The sequence below is a fragment of the Lontra canadensis genome, unplaced genomic scaffold (assembly GCF_010015895.1).
Source record: "Lontra canadensis isolate GAN:19392208 unplaced genomic scaffold, GSC_riverotter_1.0 scaffold8, whole genome shotgun sequence".
Taxonomy (NCBI): Eukaryota; Metazoa; Chordata; class Mammalia; order Carnivora; family Mustelidae; genus Lontra; species Lontra canadensis.
In genome coordinates this window covers 6134065-6146156 of record NW_022631002.1, presented here as the reverse complement: position 1 = coordinate 6146156, position 12092 = coordinate 6134065, and the positions used below count along the sequence as shown (strand labels likewise).

General features: G+C 45.7%; 1 protein-coding gene across 2 annotated transcripts in view; it reads left to right on the top strand.

Moving 5' to 3' along the window:
* Nucleotides 1-1209: 1209 nt before the first annotated feature.
* Nucleotides 1210-12092, top strand: part of HSD17B2 (hydroxysteroid 17-beta dehydrogenase 2) — a 73709-nt gene continuing 62826 nt past the window's right edge. The window contains exon 1 of one of the 2 annotated variants that reach the window (XM_032853877.1): nucleotides 1210-1745. In XM_032853877.1, coding sequence (XP_032709768.1) covers nucleotides 1478-1745 — 268 coding nt within the window. In that variant the 5' untranslated portion in view covers nucleotides 1210-1477. The remainder of the gene's footprint in view (nucleotides 1746-12092) is intronic. The other variant, XM_032853876.1, reaches the window with a different exon arrangement.

The window sequence follows — 12092 nt, the reverse complement described above, 5'->3', positions numbered from 1 at the left end:
AGCACCGGTAAGATATCCCCTAAGCCCAGCGGCAGGGGCGGGGATGCCCTCTGGGGCTGTTGGTGCTGTCCCTGGTGGTCAGTACTTTCCTAAGGAATGGACCCTCTCCCAGCCGAGGTTTTCCTCTCTGTAAGCAAGCACAGGGCTCCACCATGAATTAGTTCACGAGGTTCCAACAAGGCATCAGGGAAGCTAGTTCCTAACATTCTGACTGTGTTTTATTTTTTTGCCTAAAGCAGGCAGTAGGGTGGCTCAGAGCCACAGAAACAAGGCTGCTTGACTCCACTGCTGTGGGATCTTGAGCAAGTCTCTGTTTTGTTTTGTTTTTTAAAGATGTTATTTATTTATTTGAGAGAGAGAGCGTGAGAGCACAAGCAGGAAGTGCAGGAGGGAGAAAGAGACTCCCTGACAAGCAGGAAGCCCTATGTGAGGCTCAGTCCCAAGACCCCAGGATCATGATCGGAGCCGAAAGCAGACACCCAACCGATTGAGCCCCCCAGGCGCCCCTTGAGCAAGTCTGTTGACCTCTCTGTGCCTCAGTGTCCTCCCTTGTAAAATCACTATAAAGATAGAAACACCCTCACAAAGATACCGTATTCAAAGTGACTGGGGATATTGATTGCTGAGTCCCCATGGCCGGAGGAAAGCATGGCAGAGAAGATGGCTTGAAAAAGAGAATGAATGAATGAATAAGTAGCAGAACGTGGCTCCTGGCACAAGTAAGTACCCGTGGATATTGACCATTATAATTGTATTATAGTTGTTCTTATCTCTGCCTGGCATACCTCCTTTCTGGCAAGACCAGCGCGCTTGTCCTCAGCCAAGAATCTCTTCCCCTGTATTTTATCTTCCCTCTCCATCCAGCACTTCAACCCGACGCATGTGGGAGATGGTGTGCAGACACGAACAGAGCCAGAGTGCTCTTCCCCTTCCAGATCTTCCAGACCTCACCGGTTGCCTGCATTTACGTGGGGGGCACACACACACACCCCAATCCCCATGCCCCAAACCCCCCAGACCCCACTCCCAGTCCAAAAAAGAACTTGACAGCAACACCTGGGCCCCTAAAGCAGAAGACGTTTCCTGTGAGCTAAAGGTTTTTTAATGACTGTTTGGATTGAATTCTGTCAATTATTACCCAACTAGTTATCTCTCCAGGGGTCATGAAAAAATAACCTGTGTGCTTTGCCGTGGGTGAGTCTGTGTGTGTGTCATGAGTGCAGGTGGTGTTGGGGGAGCTGTTGAATAGGAAGTAGTCTGATACTTATATGAAACTGCTCTCCGGTTTCAATGACCCACCAAAAAAACGTGCCGGCATGAGTGTGCTTAATCCCTGCTCATCTGAAGTGTGCCAGAGCAGCTTTCTCCCCCTCCCTTCTCGCCTCCTCTGTTCATATAACCCAGTCTGCCTCCAGCCACCCTTTGCCCACTTGCCTCACTGGTCCTGAGCACGCAAGGGTGCAGCGCGTCTCTGAGAATGAGCACCTTCTCGGAGACCGTGTGGCTCTGCCTGACTGTCACTGTTGTGCTGGGAGGCATAGCTCTTTGCAGTGTCAGGAAGAACCCGGGGCAGGCTGGCAGAAAGGTGGTCTGGCTGGCAGGCCTCTGGGGGGGGGCTTACCTGCTGCTCAGCCTGTCCCTGTCCTGGAGCCTGATCCTCTGCCTCCTGTCCTGTTTCCTCCTGTACACTTACCTGTCTGGTCAGGAGCTGCTACCTGTGGATCAAAAGGCGGTGCTGATCACAGGTAAGTGGACGGCTCTGCCGCTCTCACTTAGGGCGGAATCTGGCGCTGGCTTTGTTGCAGCGGGACTCTTTCAAATTAGGTTTCACGATAAAATACTTGGCATGGAGTAAATGAAAGCGCATCCCCAAGTGTCTTTCGCCGCAGGGTTTTGGTTTGCTTTTTTTTCATGAGATGAACTGGAAGGGGCTGGGGGAAGACGGACGGAAAAGGTCAAGGGCACCTAAGCCGCGATTTTGTTTGTTTCTCAGGATAAAGAAACAGCAGCAAACCTCCAGTGTTTCGTGTGTTTTCTTGCACCCAGGAAAGCTGCATTGGTTTACTTTAGGCTTAAATGGAATTTTGCTTTGAGATTAGTGTTTGGCTATGTTCTGGGGTTGGGCTCTTATTCCTTAGATGTGCAAGAAAGCTTGCAAAGTCAGCCTCTCCTTAGACTCTGCTGTGTTTTGGAAATATCGAAGGGACTCTTACCCAGGTTGGAAATTTTGCAGTTTGCTGCTGTCAAGAAACTGTGTCTTTTGTCTTCAAATCTGTCATCAGACCTCTCATGTTTCTTAATTGAATCAGGTTGGCTGTGTGTCTGGAAAGCAGTTACCTGTTAGCTCAGTGACCAGTTTTTTTCTTCTTTGTGTTTCTTTTTCCACTGCAAGTGTGAGGCCAAATTAAATTCTTCTGTGTTGTAAAACTGGTTTGTTTAGTTGTGAAGTTCGAGCTTGGACCGGGCTGTAATTAGGATTACCCACCTTTATCCTAACGCAGAACGGCATGCCAAGGTGGGGCATAAGCTGCCAAAGCATGTGCCCCAAGGTCATCACCCCACACACTGCCCCTGCTGGGATGAAGGCAAACTTGGCGTGTGGATGGCAGCAAAACCGGGCTCTTCTCGATTCACTGAGAAATGGACTGTCGAGTGACCTGTCCATTTTGCCTTTGACGTTAACCCAATAATAAAATTCTCTCTTAAGATAAAACACAGGCGAGGGGCACCTGGGTGGCTCAGTGGGTTAAAGCCTCTGCCTTCGGCTCAGGGTCCTGGGATCGAGCCCCGAATCGGGCTCTCTGCTTGGCGGGGAGCCTGCTTCCTCCTTTCTCTCTCTGCCTGCCTCTCTGCCTACTTGTGATCTCTGTCTGTCAAATAAATGAATAAAATCTTAAAAAAAAAAAAAGATAAAACACAGGTGAGAGATTTGGAATGTTATGGAAAACAAGCTTCTCCAATGGGTGTGTGTGTTGCAGGGAGGGGGCAGGGAACAACCCAAACAGTTCAAAGGTAGAAAATAGAGTCGATCAGTGGGATGTTAACCTGAAGGATACTTAGTATCGTCTGGAATCATGCAGCTAGAAGACAGGGTGGGCTTTCCACTTATCACTAGCATTCTTACCGGGGGCTGAGTGAAAAGCTGTAACAGCAGTGGAAAATCCCCTGTTCTGTGTGTAGTATCGGTACCCACGGTCTTCAGAAGAATTGCAGATTTTTATTTATTGTACTTTCCTACTTGCCAGAAAGAAGATGGAACAATTAAGTACGTTAAAAAAAAAAAAATCTGTGCTTGACGCTAATAGGACACGATCTCTTGGAGGTCCAGCTAGTCCTGGAAAGTCGATTTCAGGGAGCAGTACTTCTCAGGCTAATAAGTAAAAATAGCAAACTTTGGAGTAAACTCTGACAGGCTTCAAGGTGACTGAGAAAATGGGAATTTGTGCTTGTTTATTTTTCTTGTCAATGTACTTTATCCTCTGTTTTTGAAGATGGAGGCATGCAGAAATGCACAAAATACACACCCAAGTCAGTGAGTCGACATCAGCCGTTGAAATGTCCTGACTTGTGTTTTGTTGCGTGTAAAATGACTGATTCAATTAGGAACTCAAACCCAGTGACTAATCCCTCCATGAAATGTTTAGCAATTAGACAGCTTAGAATTAAGAAAGGAGCTACATCCCTTGAAGGGTGACTGAAATGTCCCCTTTACGTTTCTTAGTCATTTTCATGGGGAATGCAACATTCCAGAGATTCCAGAGGTTTCCAGACCTTCGAACTCAATGGAGAAATTTAAAATGAATTCATCTAGTTAGACCAGAACTCATTACAAATAAGGCAGCATGACTCGGAATAGTAATCTTTGTTTCGGGTCAGCTTATGTTCTAAATGGGTACGCATTTTAGTGTGGTTGAAGACCTGTGACGCTGTATATCAAAAGCCATAGGTTTTATTCCTTTATCGGAGAAGTCAAGATTTGGAAACTTGTCTGAAAGAAATAATCTGAAATATGGGAAAAGGATAGATGCAATAAAACACGGTATGCTCACAACGTTGTTCAGCAGCATCATTTACAATCATGAACTATCACAAGCAACAAAAATGGTGATAAGTTACCGTCTATCCTCTGGGTGTAACAATGGACCTGCCTTAAAGATGACAACCATAGGACTATGTCACAAAATGGAAAACTGGGCTGACGGAAGACCCAGGGGCTCTGTGTGTTTGAATAAGACTGTTCCCATGTTAGAGGGATAGGAAAACACGGAAGGATGTCGTGAATGGCTGGGTTTGAGCACTTGTATTTGTTTGCCCCGCAGAATTCCTCCAGTGCAGTTCTAGTCCTTATATAATGAAAACATTTTAAGAAGAGATCATGTTAAAAGGATAGAGTCCATTTCAGTGCCTACTTAATTACGGACCCAAGTGTAAGATAATTACAAAGACAAGTTGGAAAACAGTAACTTTTTTCTTTGGGTCCCTTATGTCATTTTGCTAAGATATTCAAAGGTCTTTTGTCTCGGAGATCTGTAATTATGGTGAGAAAAAATAGGCAAGCATAGAGCTTCTGAAACATCATGTATGTCTTCAAGGCTACAGTGGCCATTCAGTTTTTTAAATGGCAGTGAAATTCGTGCAGAGCAGGCCTATGTGGTTGCAACAGCATCTCAGGCACAACATAATGTGAAAAAAATGTTCAAGTCTGACAGGCCTGGGTTTGAATCCTGCATTTAGCTTGACTTAGGCTGCATTCTCCAGAAGCAGGGCTTGAGATGAGGATGGGTGTGTAAAGGGTTTTTTAGGAAGGTTTCCAAGCAACACTGGTTTGGGGATAGAGGACAGAATGGACAGGGATGGGGTGGAAGCCAAGCCAGGGTTCACCCTCCAGGGGTCCCGGCTGAGGGTCATGTTGGCTTTACCTCCTGGGTGGATCTGGAGGCAGTTAGGGTCACTCATGAACACATGAGAGCTGTCCCCATTGGGGGCCAGGAAGCAGTAGTCCCAATGCCCTCACACCTGTCAGTCATTAGTTAAGGGCTGTCGGGGGTGGCGAGATGGGGAGGCTTTAACTCCTGACACTTGTGGCTTTCCATGTTCACTGGCAAAGTGAGCTCTGGTGTCCTGGGCAGTCCTGGGACAAAGACGCATCTGCTGGCTGCTGAGAGTGGAGAACTCCATGGATTAGAGCACACAGAATGGCCAAAGGATCTGGAGCAGGACGACATTACCTGTTATATAACTCTTAGCAGCTGTGCGACCATTGGTACCCAGCTTTGGCCTTTTGAATTTCTGTTTTCTCCTCCATAGACTAGAAATGACAGTATGCACACTCTCTGTCTTATAGATGACTTTTGGTGGATGAGACAGAGGGAGAGAGAAAGAGGGAAGGAGGAAAAGAGAGAGGGGGGAGGAGGAGGTGATTTTGGCACATCAGGTAGGGAGGGGAAAGGTTGAAGGGCAGAGTTGGTTAGAACAAAGAAAAAAGAAGTCTGAAAAAGAAATGGAGAGAAGAAACATCCATTTATTCATGCAACAACTATTTATTGAGTGTTGGGGATATGTGGCGTACTATCTAGAAGCAGTGGGGGAAGAAAATTAAAACCCATGCAATTTTTACATTGTCAAGTCAGGGTTCCCAGTTTCCCTTGATCTTTGACCACTGGGCTTCTTCCTCCTCTGAGGTGGTGCACTTTCCTTCTCAGCCTACCCTTTGAAATAGGTGGAAAACACAAAGGTAACCGATTTCCTGCCCTTGGGCTTTTCATCCTGGCCCCTCCGTCTTTTCCAGCCACCTCCATCATCATCTTGTTGGGTGCAGGGCCCACACTTGAGGGCTTTACAGTCTGCTGGGAGAGATATAAGCATGGCTGTGCGGTGGGGCACAGAGGGGCCTCCAGAAGGATTCCCAAGTGCCTGGAGCCCAGGGGTGGGCGAGGCTCCTGTGTTGGAGGCTGGGGAAAGCTTGACCCAAAGGGGACCTCCTTAGGTATTAAAAAGTAGCTTTCTACAGGGAAAATAGAAAGGTCTTCCAAGCTCATTGGTTAAAGCAGCTACAACACAGTACAACTAGTACTCATTAAAACTTGTTGAGTTGGGTCATTTTTAACTGGAATTTTCAAAACAGTGTACAATGAGGGATGGATGAAGGGCTGGAAGAAGGATCTATGTTATACGGAAGTCCTTATCTTAGGCTTCAAACAGAAGTCCTAGGTGGATGGTTATCCCTTCTGGGAGTTATTAAATAGTCCAGTTGTGGTTCTTTTTTTTTTTTTTTTTCAATTGTGGTTCTAAAACTCAATATTGTTGGCATCCTTTTGGGCTCCTTTCGATCTAACATTAGGTTACTAAGATGGCGAAATATTGACAGTGGGGCATGGGACTAAGAAATAACATTTCCGTGCTCAGAGTTTTACATTTTGTATTCAATTCTCACAACGCTAATCACTTACATCTTGTGAGCAAGGGCACTATGTGTCCAAAGTTACTGAGCTACTAAGATCAGACCCACCTGCCACCCACCCAAAACCATGATCTGAACCACTGTCATTACCTGTGTTACTGACTGGTCATGGGGTCTAGGATATAAAATGTGTTCGTTTGATCAGCAAGTAAATGTTAAAGATCTATTCTGCGTACAAGACTCTGCTTGATGTTGAACCTGGCAATTGGTTGGAAGCAAGAGATCCAGATGACAAGTTAAAATGAAGGGACCATGGAGGGATGGGGCTGTTTGAAAAGGGTGATGATTTCAGAAATGCCACAATGGTGAATCTGACTTCAGGTTTGATTTTGAGGGCAGGGAGGGGGCAATGCAGGTGGAAAGTCACTGGCAGTTGGAAATACAAAACGAGGCCTTGGTTAGGTTTAGAGAAGGAGCCTGGAGAAACATGGGCCACTTAGTAATGGTTGAAGCCATGAGGGAAGAGCTTTTTGAAGTCTATAGGAAGAAATCAATGCAGTCCGCCATGAGCCTGTAATCCACTGAGCCTATGGAATTTTTTTAATACGATCACATATCCTGCTTTATCATTCACTTTAAGCTTTTTTTTTTTAAGATTTTTTATTGATTTATTGGACTGAGAGAGAGAGAGAGATCACAAGTAGGCAGAGCAGCAGGCAGAGAGAGAGAGGGAAGCAGGCTCCCTGCCGAGCAGAGAGCCCGATGTGAGGCTCGATCCCAGGACCCTGAGATCATGACCTGAGCCGAAGGCAGAGGCTTAACCCGCTGAGCCACCTAGGTGCCCCAGTCATTCACTTTAAGCTTTACTTTAGCCCTCTACAAAGAGGCATAAAAAGGTACTGCTAACCAAGGTAAAGTTGTAAAGTTTGGAATGTGATTTTATTGGGCACTCTGGATGGATTGTTTCGACCAGGGGAATGAAAATCCCTCCCCCACCCCCATGTATTGTAAGCTGTTTGAAGGCACAGGTCAGGTCTCTTTCATGACCCTTTCCTTCTTCTCAGTCTCTGCGTCCAGGAGAACTAATGCAATGTTAAGGAGCGAATGAGTTGTAAGTGAACAAACCAAGCTGGTATAATGTCCTTTCCTCTCTGTGGTCATTGGCTGGATACAATGGCACTGCCCCAATCTGCCCATGAGCTTCGATCCTTAACTCTGCTCATTCTTTCTGGTAGGATCACCTGTGTAGAAAGGAAAGCATGACGTGGCGGAGCTCTGAAGGCCCCATTGTTCTACAGTAACTTAACTATTGGCTTGTTCTGGACAGAGCTTTGTGATGACTTTGTTCTAAGCATGCTCCTGCTTACGCAGGATATGGTGCACACAGAACATCCTCTGGTCCCAACCAGGCTACAGAAACTGCTTTCCTAAGTGCCACGGGTGTCCTACTCGCTGGAACTTGACTTCCACACCAGTGCTGCTGACCGTATTTTCCTTCTTCACATGGCCTCCTTTGCCTTCCAGGATGCTGCATTTCCACGTTCCTCCCCCACTCCTCTATCCCTTGACTCTTCTAAGTTTTTCTTCCTGCCTCTCCCATAAGATGGCCCCTATGGCTCTATCTGTCCATCTTAACCCACCACACTCTCTACAATGGAGTTCCCACCTGCTCCTGTGCTCTCAACAGTCTCTTTGTGAGGCCTGGTGACTCAGTGGTTTGTGCACCTGACACTTTTGACCTCCTGGCTCATGTTTGCAGGATGTTAAGCTAAAACTTTAAATCCAGCATGTTCTAAAGCAAACTTATCATGTGCTCCCCTAATCCTTTTCCTTTTCTTAACTTTTCTGGTTCCCGTCTTTCTCCCAATTCTGTCTATTCTGCCTCTTTCCCATCCCTGTTTTCCCATCTTCATGTTGCCATTTCCTATAGGTTCTTTTTGTCCCTTACTGATGATTTCTTCATGAGCTCATCTTCCTTGGTCTAGCCCGCTATGTGCCAGCAATCCCTACACCCCCCAATTCTCTGCATTTCCCTTTAGAACCTACTTACACATTATATTCTCTTGCAGTTTTCATGTATGACTCTCCCCGCCACCTGTATTCGGGTGATGATCAATCTCTGTGTCCTGCCCAGACTTGTCTCCTGCACTCTGCAACACATGCCCCAGTCTTTCCTATCTCTCATGAAATGTACAAGAGTCCACCTATTCCTGACTGCACTCATTAACTGTCCCTGAAATCCTGCCATTAGCTCAATACTCCCTACTCTGTTGAATTCACATCACCGTCCACCTATCTGCCAGAGTCAGAGAATTCACAGCCACATTCGAATCTTTCCATCAATCCACCCAAATCAGAAACCAGAGAGTTCTCCTTGACTCTTTCCTCTCTTTCTACCTCATCCAACTAGGCTTTATTCATAACTTGGTCATCTTTCTCTGCCTTTTGAATCCCCCCCTTCTTTTTCCTTCCATTGAGACTCCCTGTGTTCAAAGCTTCTCAAGAGGACTCTTGAACAGTGTCTTGGTCATTATCACTGCCCCTCATTCTCCATCCTCATCCTGTAGCCAGAATAACACTTCTTTAAAATGTGAAACTAGTCAGTCCACACGTCCCTGTTAAAATCCTTCTATTTCCCTATAAAGTCTGGATGTTTTGTGTGCAAATGTCCTTGATGGTAGAGGTCATATCATACACTACCTCTCAATTTCCAGGATAGTTCTGGATATCTCTTAACCTTCCAAAGGTTGTAAGCTATCCAAGCCACTGTACTTAAAAAAAAAATTACTACCTTTAAGACACAGGTCAAGAGTTGCCAGGGAGGTAAAACCTGAGTTTTTTCAGGTGCAAACAAGTTCTTATCTCAAAAAATGACAAGATTATCTTTGTCTATATCCTCAAGGCCATAACTGCCTTGTCAATTTATGTCAGCATCTCAACCTTAAATTACCCTGCAGGTTGTGGAATTCCTTATTGATGCTCCTAAAGATGAATCCTTTCTAGGTGCTATTCCTTTGCCCATCTCCCACCTTCTTGACTTTGGTGTTCGATGCTAGACTGAGTCCAGAATTAGATTAGATCATAAGGTGTCAATATGTATGTGTTAGGACATCAGTGTGGGAAAAGGTTCTGAGGCAAAGCCATTGGCATCAGGTTATTGGGTAGAAGTTCAGATAGTTCTGTTGTACTGAACCAAATAGACATAAGCAGATGATCTGGAATGAGGGAAGTCAGTAAATCAGGTCCCAAAGAGGACAAGTTGGGGGCCAAGTCAGCAGAGAACTGTGATGGAGTGGAGTGGGGGAAGCTGCCCAGCTTAGATGATCCAGTGACCCCGGGACTTCTATCCCACCTGTCATCACAAAGTGCTGTCTCCTCTTAAACACAGGATTCACTACAGGTAAAACTGTGGCATTGCCTGATTCCTCCCCATCATGACATCCTTCCTCTGCGCCCAGAAATACCAACTCCCATTAATTTCATGCCATAAACAGACACTGGAAAGAAATGTGTCCACTGAGACACAATTTTAAAATTCAAGAACAGGAGCCATTAGGAACTTTGTGTTGAATGCCCTTTGTGTGCAGAGGAGTCAAGGTCCTGAGCCAGGGGCATTTTAATGCAAGGCAGTGCGCAACATGGTCTGAGACTGAATAGAACCCAAATTCCACTTTTTTTAAAAAAATATTTTATTTATTTATTTGACAGAGAGATCACAAGTAGGCAGAGAGGCAGGCAGAGAGAGAGAGGAAGAGAAGCAGGCTCCCTGCCAAGCAGAGAGCCCGATGTGGGGCTCGATCCCAGGACCCTGGGATCATGACCTGAGCTGAAGGCAGAGGCTTTAACCCACTGAGCCACCCAGGTGCCCCCAAATTCCACTTTTATAAGTCAAAGCCTCTGACAGGTCAATGAAACAATGGAGAGGAACCGGGTTTCATTGAATCCTATTTTCTAAAGACTTGTGTTTACTGAAGTCCTGAGGCCTACAGAGTCAAACCAAATCCAGGCATGATGAAGAAAGTGATTAGAGGGGTAGCTGGGTGGCTCAGTGGGTTAAGCAACTGACTCTTGATTTTAGCTCAGGTCATGATCTCAGGGACATGAGAGTGAGCCCCACATTGGACTTCAAATTGGCTGTGGAGCTTCCTTAATATTTTCTCTCTCCATCTCCTTCTGCCCCTCCCCTGTCTGTCCCTCTCCTTTAAAAAAAAAAAAAAGAAAAAAAAAGAATGCAATTAGAAACAAAACCATAATTACATTCTTTTCTCAGAACAGAGCCATAACATATGTGCCCCTAATTGAAGGTCTGGTCACTGTCATTTGGGGTGGGAAGGAAGGTACACTGGTTGAGATCATACACTTAAGACAGTGACCAATCTGGCTATCAACTCCTGCCCTGCCACTCACCAGCTTTTGGACATAGGACAAGTGGGTTAACCTCTCTGAACTTCCATTCCTTATCTGTAAAATGGAGCTAATCGTAAGATTGATCTCCCCGGGATTACTGCCAGCATGGAACAAAATAACACACATTAAGGACCATCTGTACATGGTAATTCTGATCCTGAGCCAAACAGGGCTGCCTGAGGGAGCTGATCAGATAGTCAGAGGACAACGTTGCTGCTGAAAGAGCCCCTAACTCCGGAAAGAGAAGAAAGAGTAAGTGTGATTGCAATAGGCCCTGGGATATGAGACAGAGGAAATCACTCCCTCGGAATCCTCCCTTCCAACACCCACATCTTTTCTCACTTAGACTTGAGAGAAACTTTAGAGTAAGCCCCAGGAAGTATGTGTTCACACACAGATAGTAAACCAATAAGTCATCTTAAGGGAACATCATTTAGGGCAAAAGTGTAGGGGTTGGGGTTTCACTGCATCCTATTGCCTAGGCAGGGTTTGGGCACAAGCCAGGGGTCTCCCCTGGCCCACTCCCCTTATTACAGGTCAGTTGTGATATTGGGTTGGGAAGTGGTGAGGGGGATAACATCCCATTCTGCCATTGTGGGGTTTACACAACCAATCATCTCTTGCTCTTTTCAGGATCATCCCCTTCATCCAGTGGGGTTGTTTGAATAGCCCTGGTGATGGAAAGCTCACTACTTCCTCAGGAAAATCATTCCACTCTTGCACAATACTAATAGTTGTAAATATCTTCCTTCTAAAGAGCCAAAATATGCCTCCTTGGAACATTCATCAATGCACTGAGTTCTACCCTTGGAAGTCACACAATCTAACTAAAGCACTCTTTGCATGAGAGCCCTTGAAAGAGGCAAAGACTCTATCACATCATGGCCAAGTCTGCTTTGACCTAAATCTTCTCATTCCCTTCACCATTCCCCCCATGGATGGGTTTCCAGAACTTCCATTATTCTACTCGGTCTTCTTTGGACCGTTTCCAGTTGCTTGTCCTTCCTTTGAGATGTTGACTCAGACTTAACACCATGTGCATCTTGGTATGAGCAAGGCAAACAAGACTGAAGCTCATGGGTTGAAAAGAAATCAGAATAAACACAAAGTTCATTGGATGTTGTTGCTTTGTTTGGTGGAGTCAATCCATAACACCCTTTTTCCCCCAGCGGAGTTCTGAACTGATTGAGATAGGGAAGCAAGGCAGGGGGAGACAGAGTCCTCAGCTTTATTCCCCAAAGAAGCATTGCAGAAAGTGTCTTGGATATGTGGTGCTCATGGTGCA